The sequence below is a fragment of the Scatophagus argus genome, chromosome 12 (genome assembly GCF_020382885.2).
Source record: "Scatophagus argus isolate fScaArg1 chromosome 12, fScaArg1.pri, whole genome shotgun sequence".
NCBI classification, from domain to species: domain Eukaryota; kingdom Metazoa; phylum Chordata; class Actinopteri; family Scatophagidae; genus Scatophagus; species Scatophagus argus.
The window spans coordinates 6,023,014-6,045,034 of record NC_058504.1 but is presented as its reverse complement, the minus strand read 5'-3'; the positions used below and the strand labels follow the sequence as shown (position 1 = coordinate 6,045,034).

General features: G+C 40.8%; 1 protein-coding gene across 2 annotated transcripts in view; it reads left to right on the top strand.

The window, feature by feature from the left end:
- The window catches only part of fgfrl1a (fibroblast growth factor receptor like 1a), a 65,291-nt gene extending 44,164 nt beyond the window's left edge, over positions 1-21,127 (top strand). For both annotated transcript variants that reach the window (XM_046405714.1, XM_046405715.1), the window contains exons 4-8: positions 8,381-8,455; positions 12,226-12,522; positions 15,499-15,671; positions 15,810-15,990; positions 16,354-21,127. In XM_046405714.1, coding sequence (XP_046261670.1) covers positions 8,381-8,455; positions 12,226-12,522; positions 15,499-15,671; positions 15,810-15,990; positions 16,354-16,778 — 1,151 coding nt within the window. In that variant the 3' untranslated portion in view covers positions 16,779-21,127. The remainder of the gene's footprint in view (positions 1-8,380; positions 8,456-12,225; positions 12,523-15,498; positions 15,672-15,809; positions 15,991-16,353) is intronic.
- The last annotated feature ends 894 nt before the right edge of the window (positions 21,128-22,021 follow it).

Below are 22,021 nucleotides of genomic sequence, written 5' to 3'. Positions count from 1 at the left end.
AATACTGCTGCCGGAGGAAAAGCTTTTTGCTCTCGGTGGTCAGCTCTTCATGCTCGCGGCGTGTGTTTGTGTTCCTCTGTGTGCCTCCCCTTCTCATACACATTAAGATATGACTATTTAGAAATAAAAGAATAGACCATTTCGTAATAAAAGTGCGAGGTGGTTTTACCATGTGATTGAGAAAGAGAAGAAGTCTGCACACTGAATCTTGTTTAATTTGGCACAGTTTTGCCATTCAAGGACTTGGTGAGGTTTTCTACTCCAGGGAAGACGTTGATGGTCAAAACATTGCTTCATTAAACAGTTAGGAAATTGGGGACTGAATGGATGGATATGACTGATGTAGCAGACCCTTTGGCAATGGCCCCAGGGAGAACTATTTTTCCAGCGACTTCCATGCACTCCTGTCAGTAATCCACAGCATTTTTGCATTTCAGCTAAGCTGCTGTGAATTGTCGTATGACTTCAAACTTAAAGCGCCTCTTGTGCAATCCTGCTTTGGCTGTTAGGGCTTGGAACAACGCTCACTGCTTCCTAATTCAATTGGGACTTAAACATTTTGTTCCATTAAAAAAAAAAAAGTTTTAAGGACTGATATGAATCAGTAAGGAAAACCATTTTTGATTCAGTGGCTGGAAAAACTAAAACTGGTTGCTCATGTCAACTGCACCACTTATCAAAACTGTTAGCCAGTTGCATATCTCTCTTTGAAAAATACCAACTATTAAAAGGTGCAGTGTATTTTAGTCAGGACTTGAGTCATTGAAGGGATTATTGTATGTTATCCATTGTAACAAAACCTGAAAGTCAGATTTTTGGATGTCAGTATACATCATACATGACTGAGGATTCACTCTTTGTTCGTTCTTTACAGAAACCTGCAAAGAGAGGAATAACACCAAGATATTAATATTAAATAATATTAACACACACACACACACACACACATCCTGAGCCTCCCTGAACCTATCTTCACTTTGAAATTCGTGCCAGCCTTAGTTAATCAACACATACCAAGATAACTATGTGAAACAGTTTCTGCGTAAATGTGTGTGTGTGTAGGTTAGTAAGTCTGTTTGATGGTGATTGGCTCATACACATACGCTTGTATAAAACAGGTCGAAAAGCTGGAAGCAATTCGCAGCCGAACACTGACGTGTGTTCGTCATGTTTCAGAGAGCTAGAGCCCCGAATGGCACAACGTGTAATCACATTTGTAAATAGCCTCATAAAATTGCACTCGTAAAGGGTTCGTTGTTGTCTTCGCTCGGTCCAAGGGGGCCGAAAGGGGGGGCTGAGAGGGGAGATTATTTGGAGCAGAAAACCCTGTCAGGTGTTGGTGTGTGTATTCAAGTGTGTGTGTGTGTGTGCATGTCTGTACGGTAATGAGATCAAATGTTCCAGGAACATTTCGTACATACATACATACATCACCACCTCGATCTGAGCTTACACACACACACACACACACAAGATGTTAATCTGTCACGTATTCCAGTGTTGTCGCTCGCAGAGAGAAGCAGTTAACCTTGTGATTGTCTGTTCTGCGGTTACAGTTAATAAATCTCTTTCAGCACTGTCGCCTTTTTGCCTCCAGCTCTGTCTTTTCATCTCTCCTGCTGCCTCCTGACCTCCTCTGAAAGTCAGTCAGTTCCCATCTTGTTCCCTCTCTTTCTCTGTCTTAGCCCCTTCCAGTGTCACTCTCTCACGCTGTTAACGGAGGACTGTGTAGCCGCACTAGTTATAATGATTTCCATAAGGCTACACCGCCTCTCCACGGGAGAGAGCGTAAATCACTGTGTGTGTGTGTGTGTGTTTGTGTGTGTGAGCTAAGTACACGTGTGCACATGTGGATCTGACTGTTTCCTCTTGAGATTATGACAACTTTCGGCATCAGGACTATGAGTCTTTCCTCTGGCCCGTGTGTCACAGTGTTGGATTTTGTGAAATATCTTTGTATGAATTCAGTCCGAGTGATGATTAAGGTGATGATTGTTGTCATTATCAAATTGCCTTAAAGCTTAAATCAGCTCTTTTTTTCCAATTTTTGCTTGATAAATGTTCACAATTTATTCAATCAAATTCATATCAATTAAACAGCTGACCATTCATCCATCCATCCATCCATTTTCTATACCGCTTATCCGTCAGGCTGACCATTCATGTTCATTCATATTATCCCAAAGTTCATTCTTGACCCTGCAATTTAACTGTTAAACCTTTTATTATTTTTTATTTTGATTAGTTTTATTTGAATTTATTTTATTGGTGATTTAAGAAGGACTAATAATTTTCACATTGATATCCATGTCTGTTTTACAAGGTACAGTCTAGTGGTTTGGCTTGTTCCCAAGTACATTTAACACCTACTGTCTATGGAGGATTACATGAGCTGCTAATCACATATGAAACACGACCCGTACTGCAGACAGAATGTTTCCACACAACATCTGCAGTATTACACTGTGGATGTGGAGCCACAGCATGGAAATCTGACCATGTATTATAATGACACTGGGTGTAATGTTGCAACTTGTGGCAGCTAAATTAAAATAAATACTCCTAAAATGACTGTGGCTGGAGAGAGAGGTATGTGAGTGACATGGGGTTAGAATACAGTTTGGATGTCTCTTTTTTAACCCACAAACAAAACCCCTCAAGTGTGGAAAAACGTCATATCTGTTGTGTTATTCCAACAGCAGCAATAATGGGCTTAAAGACAAAGAAAAAAACAAAAAACATGTGGTTTCATTGTTTCCACAGTATCGCTGAACTGATGGAGTTATAATCACAGTGTGTGTTTTAGCAGGGGGTCAGTCCACTGACAGGCCGACAAACTGCTGAAGGACGAATTGTGTTTATTCTGCTGGTTGTTACAATAAAGTTTGAAGGGGGATAGATCCAAAACTGAATGATGGGCTTCATCTGTCTGATGCCCAAATACAATATTTATCATCATATCCTGCTAGCCAGGATCTCCAGGAATCTCTGTGGTACCCATCATTGTGTCTACCAGAGGTCACTCGTTGAACAAATAAGCTGGAGTTAACTTTTCTTTGTCTTTTCATTGTCATTGGCTCTAACTGCATCAAATAAACTGCCAGAAGTGTTAAGTGCATCACTTCCTGACTGAACGAGCTTCCTCAGGAAATAATGATGCAGCAGACGAGTTTTCACGTACAGGTTTATCGCACAGGTAATAGGCTGGATAACTGCTGTTTAAATATAGACTGGACAAAGAAGGGCTTTTTTTTCCCCTAAAAAAGCAAAAATAAAGTATGTTTTTTAAACTTTAAACGTGCACTGATAAATTAACTCTGATTATTGATGTGATAACGAAACTCTTTTGTTTTTTGGTTTTTATTTACATATAAAAGAATCAAAATTAATTGATTGTACAGACAAGAGAAAAGTGAACAAAAACAGTGTTTAAAGCCCTAAAAGGAATAAATTTCAGTTTAAAAGGTAGCATGGATCGGTAGTAGTTAAAATACTATATTATCTATATAATCATCTACAATTCCATGGCAACTGATCGAACTCTAGGTGACTCTTTCTGCTCATGACCATCATATAATATGACCCAACTCTGAACCCCAGTTACTTGAAGCACAACATTTAAGCAGTAGATCAGGTTAAAAGAGCTCAGTTGCATTCATGAAATTTGAAGATTATTTTATGGTATTTCTGTTCATTTGCATTCAATGAAGCTGGGTTAAATTTCAACTTTGTTCAAAACTGCAATCCTCTGCAATATTTAAAGCAAGCTATTGTTGCAGAAGCAAAAATAAACCCTCCAGGGACCCGAGTTTAACTGAACAATGCCTCTCTTTTCAGTGTTATGTTAAACTTGCACACTAGCAGTTGTTCCAGTCTGAATTATGAAGTCAAACATGGATGAATGGATGAAGTGTGAGGCGACCTGTGCCTGTGGAAAGCCTGAAACTGTGATCGTGGTCAGTTTTAGAGGACTTACAGTGGATTACTGGGTTTGTCAGACACATTAAATCACATCAGGCTGGTTTTGGCCCTGATGCTGCTACAGCCAGCGGTCAGTAGGAGCTGACACAGAAACAACTGAACACATGCATGTATGGAGGTTCTGTCCACATATCCAGTGTCTCTGTATTAAAACCTAGGAGGACATGACCCTGTAGGAAAACACTGCCCCCCCGGACCCACTCATGCATACAGACACACACATACCTACTGGCCTGTTGGGACTCATATTTCTGAGCGTGTCCAATGCCGCCTTTTCTCTACAGACTTAAAAGTAAATATAAAAAGAAGTTATACAAATACACACACAGAAGGGGTACCCTACCCAGTGGATGTGTGAAATGTAGCACACTTTTAAACGAAGAGGAGCAGCCAATCCTTTCATTTAAGAAGTTGGAACCAGCAGACATTTTTTTGCTTTAGAATTTTTTAGAAGAGGACATTTGGTGCACCTTTAGCTGTGTGTATGTTGGACGAGAAGGCCTGGCAATCTCTGTTCCAGTTCTTCCCAGAGGTGTTGGATGGGGTTGAGGTCAGGACTCTGTGTGGGCCAGTCAAGTCACACCAAACTCATCCAACCATGTCTTTATGGAGCTTGGCTTTGTGCACTGGGGCACAGTCATGCTGGAATAGAAAAGGGCCTTCAACAAACTGTTGCCACAAAGTTGGAAGCATAGCATTGTCCAAAATGTCTTGTGTGCTGAAGCATTAAGGTTTCCCTTTACTGGAAGTCAGGGGCCGAGCACAAACCTTGAAAAACAGCCATGTATATCACACCTGAATTCAATAATGAAGTGTTTTTCCCAATACTTTTGTCTGTGTAGTGTATGTGTGCATGTGGCCAAGTGAGTTTGTGTGTGTGCGTGGATTAGTTGTTGTAATTTTCGGCCAAAGTATCTGGCTGAACATTAGAAGGTGGAACAGGATCAGAAGAAAACACTGTGTTTATTGAAAACAGCTGAAGCAGGGAGTGAATATGTGTGTGTTCGACTTGAAACAAACAGCAAGGACCTTAAATTTACTCCCAACGTTGCGCTCATATAACAGTAGTGAAGAAAGGTGTAAAACCTGACTCTGCTGGCAGAAACTCTTTCTGAAGCCCGGGTGTCTAACATGCTGACATGATTTGCAGGTTTCACACTGAAAGATTCTGTTACAGTGTTGCTCACTAAAGGTCTAGGTGGTTTTGAAAGGTGTCACATCCCATGTCTATGTAAGGGAATGGCAGGAGTCTTGGGTGACTGACTTGTGTGCAAGAGTATAGTGTTAATAACATTATGTTTTGTAAAACACATTCAGTTTGCTCTCTCTGCTCTCTGAATAGGCTTCCTCTTGAAGTCATGATTGAAGTGATAGTGGAGTGGTCTGCTGGTCGTGTGTGCGACATCATGTGCTTGTAGTCAGACGGTATCGCTGTACTGACATCATATGTCTGGTCTTCACTATCAGACTACGTTTATACGAGTGTTGAAATCATTATGTGTTTCAAGAAATGTCGAAGTAGTTTGAAATGATTCATGTCTATTTGATACTGTAGATCAGAATCTCAGCTTTATGGTACCTAATTAGCTTTACCTAAAATGGCAATAATTACTCACTTTCATGGGAGAAACTCAAGTTGTGTGATTTTCTTAACACAGATTTAGGTGTGTGTTTGGAGATGTGTATTTCATCTTTGGAACTGTTTTTTGTTCTGTGCTCTTGCTCTGGTGAAGGCCACTCTGCCAATAATGTGTCCTGTATTCACTCAACTTTAATTTCATTTCTATTAGTCATCTTCCAGCAGCAAAAAAAAAAAAAAAGTACAGTGCTTAAGGTAAAACTATACAGTAAGACAACTGGTGCAGAAGTTTTATTCGCATTCCAGGCTGTAGCATCGACACAACTGCAGTAAAGCTAATGAAAATATAATAAAGGTAAAAAATAAAGACACAAGTGAAAATATTTCAAGTAACTGCCATTGCATCTTTCAAGGCAATTAGATATTTACACAGAACCCAATCAACATTTAGCACAGTCTTTCTATTATACAGGACATTAATACACATCCAAGTAGTTGGTAGACACTCTGTAGTTCAGTAAATAATAGCTACCACACAATACTTCAGAATATCTACATTGGTGTATGGTAGAGAGTATGGTAGTCAGTACATCTAGGTATATGGTGTTTGCATGCACACATTTTCTGTGTTAACTTAACTTGTTCCAAAGATAGGAACCTATTAACTTTTCACACATAACAGCTCTATCGCAAATCTCTCTGTGTTTGTATATTTATGTTATGTTAATCAAAACATCGCCTAAGTACATTTTGTGTTGCCTGTGGTTGGATGCCGATTTGCCTCCGTATCAATACCTCAACATATAGCTGCTACATGTGCATGTAAGTTTTAAATTTGGGACAAACTTTGGATGTATGGCTCTGTAGCAGGTCAGCCAAGTAAGGTTTACAGGCTCGCACCAGGCCTGGGGGAGGGCTTTCTAGCTGTTAAGAGTGCTAAACCATGTTCCCCCTTCAGATCAGACACTCACGCCGCTTGGCTTCAAACACCCTGCCCTTTCTCAGAACACACAGTGCATGTGGCAGGAGGGAGCGATGGGGGGGGGGGGGGGGTCCGAGGGAGGGAAGGGAGAGTGAGGTGCAACAGGAGTACCAGCACCTCAAATTACCACTTAGTTAAATAACACCAGAACACACACACTCACACATGTACTGACACACCCATATAGGAATCCATATCACATATGGGGTCTGCACCACACGGACTGCCAGTATGCTATTAATACCACCCCCCGAGGATGCAGCTCATGCCTCTTATTTGCATTTCAAATGCGTCTTTCATTCCATCGTCCAGATAGTGATGCTTTAAAGACATTTGGCGCTGCATTAAACACTCTGAGCTTTCAGGTGGTCTTCTAAAATCTAAGTCTCTGTATGTACCCACATGTGCAATAAACTGCAGTAATTCCGCACACACTGTCAGATATTTCCTGCAGGCAGTCAGGCAGTCCAGAGGCCGTTTTTCCTCTCTTTCCATAACTGCCACCAGGTTTTGGCCGTTGTCAGTCAGCCACCAACCCCCACCCACCCACCTTGTATTTTGACAGACGTGATATTGGACTGTATCAGCCCTTCCCGCCTCCCTGTTAAAGGGCCCCTCGGATACATTGGCTCCATCTTGAAGCCGTTCCGAGCGTGACAGTGCAGTCAGATGTTTGTATCTTTTTGACAATCTACGTGGGAAAACATCAAACAGATACACCGACGTGAGAGAAAAGGCAGTAAGATACTACAGAAGATGATAGAGGCACATGCAGAATAGAGATATTCAGAGGAGAATTTGTGTTATTTTTTCATGAAAGGGAATGTTGGGAAAATGCTTTCCACTTTCTTTTTAGATCTTTAACCATAAACTGCATTGGCAGTCTCACCTGTTGATCAGATTTTACCTGCCACTTCGGGGAATCACTCCTCCGTTGTTGTATGGTTTTTCTAACCACTGATCCACCTATGTTTTTCTGCTTTTGTTGTTGAAGGATTTTTACTTAAAAAACAAAAAATGGTCTTCTTACTGTAAGGTCTAAATATTTTTAAATGTGTATGACAGTGATGCTTCATTTGCATCCAGTTTGTGAGAGTAGACTAATCTATTACTTATACATTATATTATATTATATATAAGTATTGTGTATGGGGCTGTTTTCCAGGTGCTGGACCCCCTGACTTCCAGTGAAGGGAAATCTTAATGCTTCAGCATACCAAGACATTTTGGACAATGCTATGCTTCCAACTTTGTGCCAACAGTTTGTTGAAGGACCTTTTCTATTCCAGCATGACTGTGCCCCAGTGCACAAAGCAAAGCTCCATAAAGACATGGTTGGATGAGTTTGGCATGGAAGAACCTGACTGGCCCACACAGAGCCCTGACCTCAACCCCATCCAACACCTTTGGGATGAACTGGAACAGAGATTGCGAGCCAGGCCTTTTTGTCTAATATTAGCACTTGACCTCAAACATGCTCTACTGCATGGATGTCATTAAAGTCCCCGTTGGTGTAATGGTCAAGTGTCCCAGTACTTTTGTCTATGTAGTATCTTGGATTGGAAAAGAGCTGTCAGATGCAAAACAGAAAAAAACAACTTCCACTCATGAGGCTTCGTGACATTTGTTTTTAGTTTTTTAGCACATTGACCCACCTCAGCATTTTGCACATAAGTAATGTTTATTTTACTTTAACTAGAGCAGCAAGCGGGTGGAGAAATCATGACTTCATCAAGACAATTCAGCGTTGTTCAGTTGTTTTGTATAAGATAAAACTAATGATCAACTGTTCAGAAGTTGTCAGTTCATTAATGATACTTCTCTCTTTCCCTCACCAGATGACAGTTCAAGAGGTGGAGCCGGGATGGCCAATGGTGACTCCGAACATGCCCCAGAGCTGGCTGGGAAACTGGGTAACCACTCATGATATCTCTGGTGTCATCACTACATGCACATTTTAAAAAGAGAAGGAAGCCTGGAGGTGACTCTGTAGAGTGTGTAACATTTTAAAAAGTACAGTAGCAGCATGTACAATAAACACCGTCCCTCCGCACTGTCAGAGGAGAGAAGGTGAGGGTATATGCCCACACACAAGCACACACAGGCACGTGTCCAAGTGGCTGTTTGCTCAGATAATTGGCTCTGACAGAGGGGAGAGCAGTCTATTTGTGTGTGGTGTGATTTGGTTGGACACATTCCTCCTCCCTCTCTCCTTCCCAAGTCTCTCTGGTCTCCCCATCATGTAACTGAACCCTTCTGTCTTTGCTTCTTGTTGTCCTTTTATCAGACTGTCCCTATTCCTCATTCAATGCACAATCACACTTAAGCGTAATCTCAGTCATTTACTTCTTTGTCGCGGTTTTTGTTTTTTCCCACACATATTCCTTCTCTTTATCCGTTTGTCTCTCTGTCCTCACACACAACCAAACATACACTCTCACTCTCACATACACTCAAACTGATTTTAGCCTGTAATTTATTTGAATGTTCAGGAGTGTTCAGGGGTGTCATCGCAAGGGCGGGAAAAAAGCAGGCGCTCAGCGAAGCAGCTGATCATGGCTCAGCCGTTGGCCGGAAGGCCAATGAAATGTAATGTGGCCTGCATTTCTGCTGTCAACCTTGTGATCGTCGAGACAAAAACACTAAATGATTTTCTCCATTTTCATTTGCAAAATTTTGATTACAAGAATCAAAATCTGTTGCACAATGTTTTGATTTTTGAGTTTGAGCAGTTTGAGCTGAAGGTGACACTGAGAAGTCCTTACTCTCTGCTGTTGTTTACCAAGAAATACCTGCAACTCTTTATAAAAGTCCAGCTTTCTTAAATTTCTGCTCGCTTAAGGATCAAACAAACAATTTAGGTGTTGATTAACAGGTTAAGTGTTTCCCCGACTTCCACTTTGTATGCCAAACGTCCCCTGTTTCCCGGCACTTTAAGCATTAGAGTGGTTTCAGCATCTAATATTTGGTCAAATCCTGACTTAATTGTTCACATTAAACCTATGGTGACTGTAGTCCTTATGTTCATCTCAACTAAACTCAACTCTCGATAAACCACAATTACCCCACTTAGTAAAAATATCTGTAATCTCAGAATCCAAGTTGGAAATCACAAACCTCTCTCTGCCTGTGTGTCTGGCAGTCAGTCAGAGGGTCAGCAGTATTTTTACACTGTGAAGTGTGGCGTTGAAGTGGCCCCTGAGACCCAGAACAAGCCTGCCCTTTCACCCGTTCGTGCTCTCACCTTCTCTCACTGCTTTCCCAGCCTGCCCGACGTCTCCTTTCTGTTTTTCTTTTTCGTCTTCACGTGCCCTCTCTCTTGCCTTTGCTTTTTTTTTTCAGTGTTTTAACTCCAATCCCTCATTCTCTTTGTTCTCAATTTCTCTGCCGTCACTCCAGTTTTATTCGTCTGTTTCTTGCAATCTGTCAGTCCTCTTTTTCACGCTAACCTTACTTTGAACTTCGCTCCTTCTCTTTCCATCGTTTTTCTCCTTAACTTCTGTTTGATTTGGTTCAGCTTTGACAGTATAAATCTATTCATCTCAGTTGCACTTTGCTGTATTTTGTTCATCTTAATCCAATCCGATGTAGCTGCACTTTGGTGTAGCTATTCCATCCTGTGCTTGTGCAGTTAATTTATATCATTATCAAAGTTGCCAGAAGACTAAGCATATTAATCATTGTCTTCTTCTACATTCCCCGCTCTCTGGTAGAACTGTTGACTCAGTCTCGTCTCGGTTCAGCTGTAGTCCGGTAGCTTTTTCTCAAACTCGGCAAAGGCGAGACGTAAAATCCTTTCGAGTATGTTTGTTTTGTCATCCTGCCCAGCTGCCTGTTGGTCGGACAGAGAGCTATATTCCACTGAGTAATGCTGCCGTAGTGAAAGCTCCGCATTTGACCACACAAACCCGTCACATAACTCTCCCCCCTCTTTGTTTACTCTGAGCTAGAATAATAACTGTGTCCAAAGAAAGAGAGGCAACTGCAGTAGTTTCAGAGTGATTTATCGCCCCGGTTGATGGTTATCTGCTGTGGCTAGAGCATGAGGGCTGTAAAATCAAGGGCTGCTGTGAATGATTTCCTCTCCTCCCTCCCTACTGGATAGTTTCTTTTCCCCCTCTTTGATCTGTTTTCACTGCTCACTGATTGTTTTGTTTTGTTTTTTTAAAGAGAGATATGTGGTTGTGAAGAGATTCATGGAGGGATGTGAATGTTTGAACAGGTCTGTGGGGTTAACTGACCATTTAATGTTTGGAAATAAAGGATTTGCATGAATGAAAGGATGTCTGGTGTGTTGCAAAGTCACTGTCTATTTTTACAACTTGTGCACAGGCTGGCATTCATGAGCCGATATGTACAGTAATGTTAAATAGCTGTCTAGTGGGTTTCGAAGGTGATCTCACTGATGCATGATTTGAGGTACAACAAACAACAACAATAAAAGTGGCTTTTTTACGAGTAGCAGAGACATGCAAACCTGGGGCCAGAGGTGCTGGATCAGTGGAAAATAAGGTATCGGGTGTGTGTGTGTGTGTGTCAGTCATGTGAGTGTCTCTTTCATGTCAGAAAGAAGAGGAAGTGATTCAAGCATTTTTTTCCTCATACAAAACAATCTGGTTTATTACAGCAAATTAGACTGTATAGACCAAGAGGCACCGTGTTGTACGTTGTTACAACACAACAAGGAATTCTTGGCACAGCCTGTGCCGATGATCTCAGCCTGTCTGACACTCTTTACACTGCAGAAAATGTCCATCTTAACAACTTACCAAAACTCACGTTCAGTCATAAAAAGTCCCTCAATGTAAAAAAAATAAAAATATTCAATCTGTTCCTAATTTTTCTTGTTTCAAAAAGTTACTGGAAACCCGTGTTTGTCTAGGAAAAACAGAAGCCTTTTCACGTCAGGCATGAATGTACTTGAGTGTAGATGCAGATTATTATTAACTTCAAAGGAACTCATTCATAGTGTGTTGTGGAAGGTTACGCTCCAGTGCAGAGTATTTGTGGAACAGAAAATTAATAAGCTGCTGTAGATGTCTGCATGCATTAACAAGGATTCAACACATACAACCTGAGGGTGAGCCACACGGAAGCAACAACAAACAGTTCATAAAGCCACGCAAACGTGCGTCTGGAATATGGAGTACGAATGCAGGTCATTAACAGTTGTATGTGTTTTTATTCATTCTAAAATAAAATAGATACAACGTGAAATTCATCCGATGTTAAAGGAGAGTTGGCTTTTCCGTCCTGCCTAATTTACAACAACTAATTTCCAGTATATTTAAATTTGCAGTCTATGACAGCAACTCGTCTTCAAAATGCTAATAATAGATTTCTCTAACAGCAAAAATAGTTAGATTTCTGAACCCCTTGTTCATGACACATCCTGCTCAGATAACTTGGATTTGATCTTATAAAAGTAACCTTTAAGACTCTCTGATGAAATAAACCTGCTGTGTGCTGTTCATCTTTGCCAGCAACTTCTTCTGTTCTCTGCTTTCCTGTCCTGCTCATCTTTTATCTGTAGCTGACCGAGAGCCAGAAAGAGAGTTTCTGTGTGTTATTTATCTTTTTACATTTACATTTTCAGTTAACTCAGTAGCAGCACAGCTTGTATTCCGACACTCGATCTGTTTCTAATTAGCAATTCCCTGTTTCACCCTTTCTCCACTTGCAGTACGTCCACGTTTCACTCAGCCGTCAAAGATGAGGAAGCGCGTCATCGCTCGCCCAGTGGGCAGCTCAGTGCGTCTGAAGTGTACGGCAAGTGGTAACCCTCGCCCTGATATTGTCTGGCTGAAGGACAGTCGCCCGCTGGTGGACGAGGGCGGTGGAGCAGGAGGACAGGAAGGGAAGAAGAAGAAGTGGACCCTGAGTCTCAAGAACTTGATGCCTGAGCACAGCGGGAAGTACACCTGCCACGTCTCCAACAGAGCAGGAGAGATCAACGCCACCTACAAAGTGGAAGTCATACGTGAGTCACCATGCATTGCAAACATATAACTATAGTAAATATAAACCACATGTAATCTTCCTACTGCTTGGGTCATGTGACAGCAGGATGTTATTGTACTCGTAAACGTTTAAAATGTTGCCATCTAAACACATGTGAGAATCAGTCTGGTACTGTGTTTGGACTTTTATTGATACTAAGAGGTGGTGAGTTTAGGAAAGATTTTAAGTTCTTCAAAGTCAGTGTCCAACCAACAGTCCAAAACCCAAAGTAGAAGCAGTAAATCCTCAAAAAAAGGAAGAAGTTCATATTTGGCATTCTTCTCACGGATAAGCGGTATAGAAGATGTATGGATGGATTTGGCATTCTTGACAGATGTTAACAAATGTTTTACCGATGATCAAACCTGTTAGCTATTTCTTGTGGATCAACTAATCCATTTATTGACTGCAGGAATTGTTTCAGCAATACTTTCAAGAGATGTGGCATCCTAAAAATGTGCCTTTAAAAATTTTGATCTGATGAAAAATATGGCTGCATGTGGTCATTTGATATCGTGACATGTAAGAAAGCACATTTTTTTTAAATGTGGTGTGTTTGAGTTGTTCCAGCTGGTATATGATACAGTGGTAAATTATGTACCAGCAGAGAACATCCTTCCCAAACAATAGCAGCCATTGTACTGTACAGTGTGTGTATTACTGTTTGACTGATGGGCTATCTGGTAAAATAATACGGTTTTGTTCCCATTCTGACTCACAATACAGTGATTATGTCTAATGTCTAAGATTATATGATCAAGAACACCATAATCAAATTTTCAGCTATTGAAATGATTTGCTGGCAAAGAGTCTGAGTCCAGTGATCAGCCTTTGCTTTCATAAGAGATGCTGCTTGTTCTGTTTGTCAGCCCTGTTTGTCATCGGCAGGCTCTTATATTATCTAATATATTATGTTGGACATGTTAACCAACAGTCGTCAGAGTAAGTGAGATCATTTTGTGACATCCAAAATGGGTATTTTTTTTTACAGATGTTCTGAAAATGTATCCCATTCAGGTTGAAATTACAAATTTTTGAATTAGATGTACAAGTGTGACCCGCAGAGAGAGAGAATCAGCTGGCAATGCTGCTTGTATTAGTTAACTGAAGGCAAAGTCTTGTTTGGTTGGTTCAGATGCAGAACACCCACTGTGCTGGCTAATGAGTTGCACCAAGAATAGACATTTAGCCTTAGACAGATAGCCTTTAAACACCTCCTTTCACTTCACTAACATTTATTGATCACCACCAGGCTTGTCAGTAAACATCAGTCAAGCAAGCAGGGACAATACAGCGGGATTTTCATCATGGACGGTGAGCCAGCTGCAGTTTTAGTCTAAAAAAGGTCAGGTTTTACTGTTGAGAGTAGAAAGTGTGCAGCGATGAGTTGTGAGTGTACTCTGATGTATTAGGCTGTACTGGAAGGCTGCAGAAGCTGTTTTGGTGCTGGATGATTTAATGTTAAGTTCGATGGAGGTTAATTTGTCAGTGTGTGTGTGTGTGTGTGTGTGTGTGCACGGGCGTGTGCGCACTGAACTGCATGTTACTGAATGTGATAGCTCTGCTGAGAGCCTCAGACGAGCTCCTCTCACTTTGCTCACTGCATCTGTTGTACATTAGTGTACAGCTGTAGTGTTTCCTGGAACACACACACACACACACAGAAAGGAAGTAAATCAAACCGCAGCTCGCTTATGTCAAATGTGACATTTTCTCTATCAGTAGAGATTCACACAGTTGTCAGTCACCGACAGCTGTTAGAAGGAAAACATGAAAAAGGATTCCAGGACCGAAAACCAGTGAAATAACTCATAAATTGAAATACTTACAGGACATCAGCAACATCATAAATTCATTCATTTTGCAGGTTTGCACCTGCTTGACCAGGACTTTTGAGCTTTTTAGAGCTGGGATTAAAATCATTTTGAGATGAAAATGTTACTCCTGCATCGTTTGGCATCCCTCCTGAGCTTTGACTGACTACCTAAAAGAAAAATGAATCCCCAAAGTTTTCACACAACGTCTCCTTCCACGTTTGAATAGTTAGCGTTTTGTTGAGTTTTGGCACTGTTGTTTGTGTTTTTGATTCCTTTGCATTTCCTTTCATAAGTAGCCATGTTTGCCAGATGTCTTTGAAATGTGCTGTGACACATTCACACAAAGTTCAAATAATTTAATTTATAACACCCTGAGCTTTCTGCAGTGCTGTCTGTAACAAGACTCTTGCTTTAAAAACAGCAAACGTAGCAAGAAGCTGGCGCTGCAAGCTGCTCTGACAGTCTTAAACCTATTTCTATAGCAAAACACACATCTCATCTTCTCCACATCACCCCATGAGTACATGTCGTATCTTCCTGAAAGTCAGCTGAGGTTTTAAAACTACGCTCCTGTCCAACTTCATGCATTAATTGCATAACAGCGATTCTGCAGACGCCTTTCAGATTCTGCTGACAAAAGGATTCAAAACAGCTGACGGGACAAAGCATCTGATTTTCTTGTTTTTTTTTTTCATTTCTTGCTTGTGCAATTGCATTAACAGATACTAAAAAAGAGACAATTGTCTCTGGCAGGTGTGTTTATTCTGCTGCATAAACTGAGAACAAAAAGGCGGGAGCTGAAGATAAGGAACTTGTTTGAGTATCTTCCACAGAGAGGGAGGATGTGAATACAGACACTATAAATAATGCTTGCAAACTGTTTTCTCTCAGAGCTGGTGTGTTTTTTTGGCTCAAATGCGTTGAACAAAAAGAGGAAATATTTTCCCCTTACTGTGCTTTTCTCGTGATTTTTATTCTGAACGCAGCTGAATTTGACAAGTTTGCAAAACAAAACAATCAAACCGTTTTTTTAATTTATTTTGCCAATTGAATTATGATATTGAATATAATCATAAATTTCTCTTTGTGTGTGTGTGTGTGTGTCGATGTGGTTGTCTCTTTGTTGTATCTTTTTTCAGAGCGCACCAACTCTAAGCCCATTCTGACTGGTACTCACCCAGTCAACACCACAGTGGACTACGGGGGAACCACGTCTTTCCAGTGTAAAGTCCGCAGTGACGTGAAGCCAGTTATTCAGTGGCTTAAAAGAGTTGAACCTGGTGATGAGAACAAATTTAACTCCACCATAGAGGTACACACACACACACACACACACACACACACACACATTACCGAAACCACTTCTTCATGTAAACCCAATTTTTCGTGTAAATAATGCTTAAATAGTAGGATTTGACTGAACTGATATTTTGCATGATTTCATCCAAAGGTTGGAGACCACCGCTTTGTGGTCCTGCCTACAGGGGAGGTTTGGTCACGTCCTGATGGATCCTACCTTAACAAACTGCTGATAACCAGAGCCAAGGAGGAGGATGCTGGCATGTACATCTGCCTGGGAGCAAACACTATGGGCTACAGCTTCAGGAGTGCCTACCTGACGGTGCTACCAGGTCAGAGAATTGTGATCATGTCAAAATATGCAGAATAAGGTCTTTCACCAGCAGATCTGATTCAAAGCAGTACACCTGTGAAGTTGTTTTTCTACTGTTGCTTGTGCTAATGCCAGTTTTCAGTTATTCTAATGCTGTTGGACACCACAATGGCGCCTGAAGGTGTTCAATACTCAGCTCGTTATACCTACTCTACTTAGACTAACCTACATTTGTTAAGCCCCGATGGCTTAATGTTATACACTTCTGTATAACACCATGAGTTGGCAACATGCCAACAATATGTTAAGCTTTTAACATGGAGACAGATGATTCTGTTGTTTTTTTCATTTGTGAATTTTGTCATCTCTCGCTCCCTTGCAGATCTGAAGCCACAAAGCAACTCTGTCCCCACAGTAACATCCCCAAGCCTCCCCTGGCCCGTCATTATTGGAATACCAGCAGGCGTCGCTTTCATCTTAGGCACAGCACTCCTTTGGTTCTGCCAATCAAAACGCACCTGCTCCTCTTCCTCTTCATCATCCACTGCTCTTCCTGCCACCCAGCGTCTTCCTGCGACCAATCGTGACCGAGCCTGCACGGGACCGCCTACTCAACCAGCCAGTGGGGATAAAGATTGTCTTTCATATGAAGACTACATTGCCCATCAGCAGCTGCTCCTGGCTCAGGGAGGCACTGGATTGGTCCCCAAGGTCTACCCAAAGATCTACACGGATATACACACACACACACATTCACACGTGGATGGAAATATACACCAGCACCAGCACATTCACTACCAGTGTTAGCAGCGAGGCTAGCAGCACGTCTCGCCGTTTCACGTTCAGCTCTTACGCGAAAATGTTCCTGTGCATGCAGATTGATTCACAAGAGCTCACACTGACTGCTGATACACACAGCAAAGAACAAGGAAAGCGACACGCAATAGACCACGAGGAGTCATATACAGAAACATGGAATCTTCCTCAGCCTCTCCAGCAGTCATTTTGTTGTGCAAAGACAGACTTATTCAAACCCAAACAATGAAGAATGTAAAGAAAGAAAAGATCTTTATTTTTAGCCAATATGGAAGCCAATCAAGTGAAAACTATACAAGGAAAAACCAAAAACACGTTTTAGCCAAGGTTATTTTTTTATATGAAATCTTTTCTGCAGATTTTTAAATATCTCTTTTTTGCTCCAAGGCCTTATTTGTAGTGACAATGAACAGTCAAGCTTCAAAACGAACTGAGCAAGCCAGCAATTTATCTCAATACACAGCTCTACTACACTACAAGCCTCTACTCGTGTATTCAGTGGAATACAATTATATGGCATTTAGCACCCTGCTTCATCGTGGGTAATCTATGAAGAACAATATAGCATGTGTGTAATGCCATAGCATCATTTTAAATTATATCTCAGGCATCATCCCAACTGAGCCATAAAAAAACACAAATTAAGACAAAGTCCCACCACCTCGGCAAAGATGACGGCTGCTGGTTTTTGCTTCTGCCGAGTTCAGCTGCTATCTGGGTACTGTGTGCAAGGATCTCTCTTACTACACTGATTTTGGCAGCAGCCACAGTGTGATTTCTGTTATAGCCGAGGAGCTCCTCCCTAAGTACATCTGCTGTCCGGTTCTCAACCCTCATTAGTAAAAGGTGGCATTTCCTGTTTCGCGTCATGTCTTTTGACCAGCTTTGATCGATGCTCACTGACTTTAGAAGAGAGGGTTGAAGGATATCAGTGCTCCTCCTGCCATACTTTTAACGTCTATAGCAATATGAAGATCAGCAGCGCTTCTGTGTAAAATGGCGCCTCCCAAGAATTGCTTCCAGATTTCATGGGTCACTGTTGGATTTTTGGATCTGTCACATATTCTTGTTAATCTGTCATGAGATTTAGAGAGCTTTAAAGAGAGTAACTTCATCTTAAACTCTAATTTTAAGATGACACTCAAAGTCCTTAGCTCTTCTTAAAACCCCTCAGAAAATGACATCACCTGTAAAGGAGGTTTTGCATGTGCTCTGTGCTCCACACATGGTTTCTCACAAAGCAGAGTGACTCATCTGTAGCTTTTGAATAAAGGGCTGCCTTCCCGCCTGCAGGGCCATCTGTCAACCTGATAAGGAAAATGAAAGTCGTATGTCGCAGTCATGACATTTTTGATGTTAAAAAGTTAAAATGACGGGATGCAGCTTAAAATTGAATCAGGTATTGGTGTTTTTATCACTAAAATTGAGAGCTCTGCAGAAAGTTATGTTGATTATCATAGAAATACACACTGGCTCCACAGTGGCAATGAATTTAATTTTCAAATAAGCCTGGGATATTTGGTTCTTTATGTTTTGATTCACTCATCTACAGATTTAGCCGATTTTGTTTTAAATGCCTTTACATGCGGGTTGTAGTCATCTTCTCATTACTGTATTACAATTTGATCTCATCTCAATGTCATTTGAAAGCCCATGATGTACCTTCACAAGTGTTTTCACTCCTTTTGGCTGAGAGATCATTTAGACCTTCTGTCTTGTACAGATTGCATTTGATTAATGTTTTGCTCACTCTCATGTTGCACCATTTTGTATAGGACATCCAAAATCTTTCCCAACATTGCTCCATCCTGGGCAGTGGTCTGATCAGCCAGATGAAGAGAAAACACCTGTGTAGGTGTTCTGGTCCAGTTTGTCAGCAAGGTCACCAACAGCTGTTTTGAGTAAAGCAATTAGTGTACTTTGTAAATGACCCCTGAGTTAGCTGCTTTCAGACACTGTAGTCTCAGCTTTAGTAGGAGAGAGTGGCTGTGAAGTTAAGAGGTGATGTTGAGCTGATGATATTGTGTTTGGGGTTCTAAAATCTGATGCATCCTGTGCATCAGGAGAAAGATATCAGGTTGATTCACAAAGTCTAAGTTGTGGCCCTTTTTTCATGATGAAAAAAGGGCCACAACATCTTAGAATCGTGAGCAACACTAATTGCAAAAGGGTTTTGGTTTTTCACAGTCTCGCTTTTCTTTTAGGTGTTACAGATACACAGATTCCCGTTTTTTCTCTTTCTTTTCTTGCTGCTTGGTTTGTTCATGTTCTGAATAACTTTACTCTCATCGTATCATCAGCACTGTATCATGTTTTCACTTCTTGGGAAGTGTTTGGGAAACGTTTGCTTACACCACACTGGGATAAAATCACAAACATTGACTTTCTTTCACTGTTTCTTGGGTGTCCATTTTGTTATTCCTGTGTGTGCTCATGAATCTGACCACTATATAAAAACAGATAAGGTGTAGATTTCATCTGTTTTACATCACAGCATGACACTCCATGCATGTGGTTGAATCAGTGATCAGTGACTTTGTCCAGATATGTTTTAAAACATGTACATTTTAAAAAAAAATGCAACAGTGACAAACTTTACAAGGCTGTCAGAACAGGAAGTGATATATAGGAATCACTTGGTTTAGTTAAATGTGTGCTTGTTCTTCAGCATATTTTTTGCACATAAATCTTTAAACTCTAGGAAAATGTACAAATATATCCACATGGATAATTCATATATACCACTTTTTAATAATACTCATAGATATGTTATCTTTGTGTGAAAAGAACTGTGGAGCTGAAGGCCAGAGATTTCAAACCACTACCAGTCAGGCCTCTGGTCTTTTTCTTGGTATCCCTTTTAGAGATTTTATTTTTTTGTTTTGTTTTTATTTCACTTTCAGAATGATAAGATCTTTAATAAAGTCTGGCCTGTAAAACACTCAGCCCTCAGATAAAATGAACCACACCTGTATACCTGCGCTAAGACCAATTTAAATAAATTAACAAAAAGTATGTCTCATAACCCCAGCACAGACAACCAGCTCCAGCTCCTTGCCCTTACAACAATTAGAATAATTATAAAAGTTTCAAATTGAAATGAAACAACCAAAAAAAACACAAGATACATCAATCAGCCATAATATTACTACCACCTGCCTCATCATCAGCCATCAGCCCATCAGCCAAACCAGCCCTGACCCATCGAGGTCTGGACTCGACTGGAACTCTGAAGGTATGCTGTGGCATCTGGCACCAAACCAGCATTAGCAGATCCTTTAAGTCCTGTAAGTTGTGAGGTGGAACAGACTCCATGGAATAGACTTGTTTTTCCAGCACATCCCACAGATGCTTGATTTGATTGAGATCTGACCCAGTTTTTTGCAGTGTGCCAGGGCACATTATCCTGCTGAAAGAGACCACTGTCATCAGGGAATACCGTTACCATGAAGGGATGCACTTGGTCAGCAGCAATGTTTAAGTAGGTGGTACATGTCAAAGTAAGATCCACATCAATGGTAGGACCCGAGGTTTCCTATCAGAGCATTGCCCAAAACATCAAAACAACATTTTCATTTATTTTCTTTCAGCTCTAACTGATAAACTAAATAAACTTGAAGCATTACCTTAGTAGCTCCTCCTTTGACTGGTCTTCTGTTCTCTCATCTTTTTTGTTCATCTGTTGACAAAGTCACTCCGAGCAGCTGGAGCATGGTCTTCCTTTTCTGTTTCATGGGTGGAAAAAATGCTAAACAGCTCAGTTTTCCTCAGTCACTGCTATATTTTTCTGTGAAAACTATTGTCAAATGACACCCATTTCGCTTTTTTTTTTTTTACCCATTTCATGTCAAATCCATCTTGAGTTTGTATCAAAGCTAATGGACTGCCAACAGACAGACTGTGGTTATGTGAATTAGCATGTACATGCAATGACGTTAGTGTCGAAGTCATAGTAACTATTAGATCCTTTAGTCAGAGGGCTTTGGACCAGACAGTAGCTCTAGCAACTCAGTGGCCCACAAAACATTGCAAATGCTAAATTCAAAAGCGTGTGTCTAACTTATTTTCTTTTAAACATGTTTGTGTTTTCATGTAATTGGGCATTATATTGCATGAGTGGATTTTGTGTTATAGTAGCAATGTAAGCTATGTAGAAAACATCATGTTCATGTCATTGTAAGATACTGTATTTATATGTGCTGACAGAATATACAAAATTTTATCAAATATCTTTGTATCGACAATCTTGTACAGTCTATTGTCATTTAGGTTAAAATTTTATTTTTTTCCCAGTGTAATCATGTTATTGGTGCCATTAAAAAAAAAAAAAAGTTAAAGCTATGCATTATTGTCTTTTTGTCCTTGAATTTTCTGCCTCTCTCACCTCACAGGAAGGGGTTCAAGATTCCTCACTGCGCCATGGGACTGTGTTTAAGTGAACGTCCGTCTCTAAATAGTTGTAGCCCTTCAATATTGAGAGCCGCAGCTGGCGTTTCACCTGTCAACATGTCTGTGTGGAGAGCCGACAGACAGGACATGCGGTGCGTGCAGATGGAGGGCGTAAAGGCCCAGCATCTCTTTCTGCCTCTCTGACTCATTTAGGAGAAGGAGATGGTGAAAGAGAGCACTGCTGAAAGGTTGGGGCACTGTGAAAGGGTGGAAACAGGACAGGACATGGAAAGAGAATGAGATAGTAAGAGATGTTCTTCAGGTTTTTAGCAACGTGTAATCCTCTGACTTCGCTTGATGTTTGTGCACTGTGCTTCTTAGAGACTGCTTGACTGTGAAGCGCAGGCCTGTTGTATCTCGGCTGTCGCAGCACAGGACATACTTACCATTTAACTTACCTTGGATTTAGCTCTTTGACTTTCCAACCAACATGTTGAAGCACAATGTTGATATGGCAAACATCCATTCAGCATTCCAGAGCATCATTAGAGTTTGGAGTTGTGTTTTCTTATATTTACTTTGTTTTGGAACTTGGTTTCCTTTTCAGAGTTATGAAACTACATGTAAGATTTAAAGTCTTGTTTTGTGAGAAGGACTACAGGAAAGGTGAACAAAACAACATTTCTCCCCAAATCTACCAGTGTTTTGAAACTTTTTGTCTTATGTAATTTAAATGTTTTCAGACAGGACCCACACTGTACATAGTTTGACCTTATGTATTGGACGTTTTGAACAAAATAGGATCAGTAAAACTAATACTTTCATAATTTTTTGGATTGTCAAGT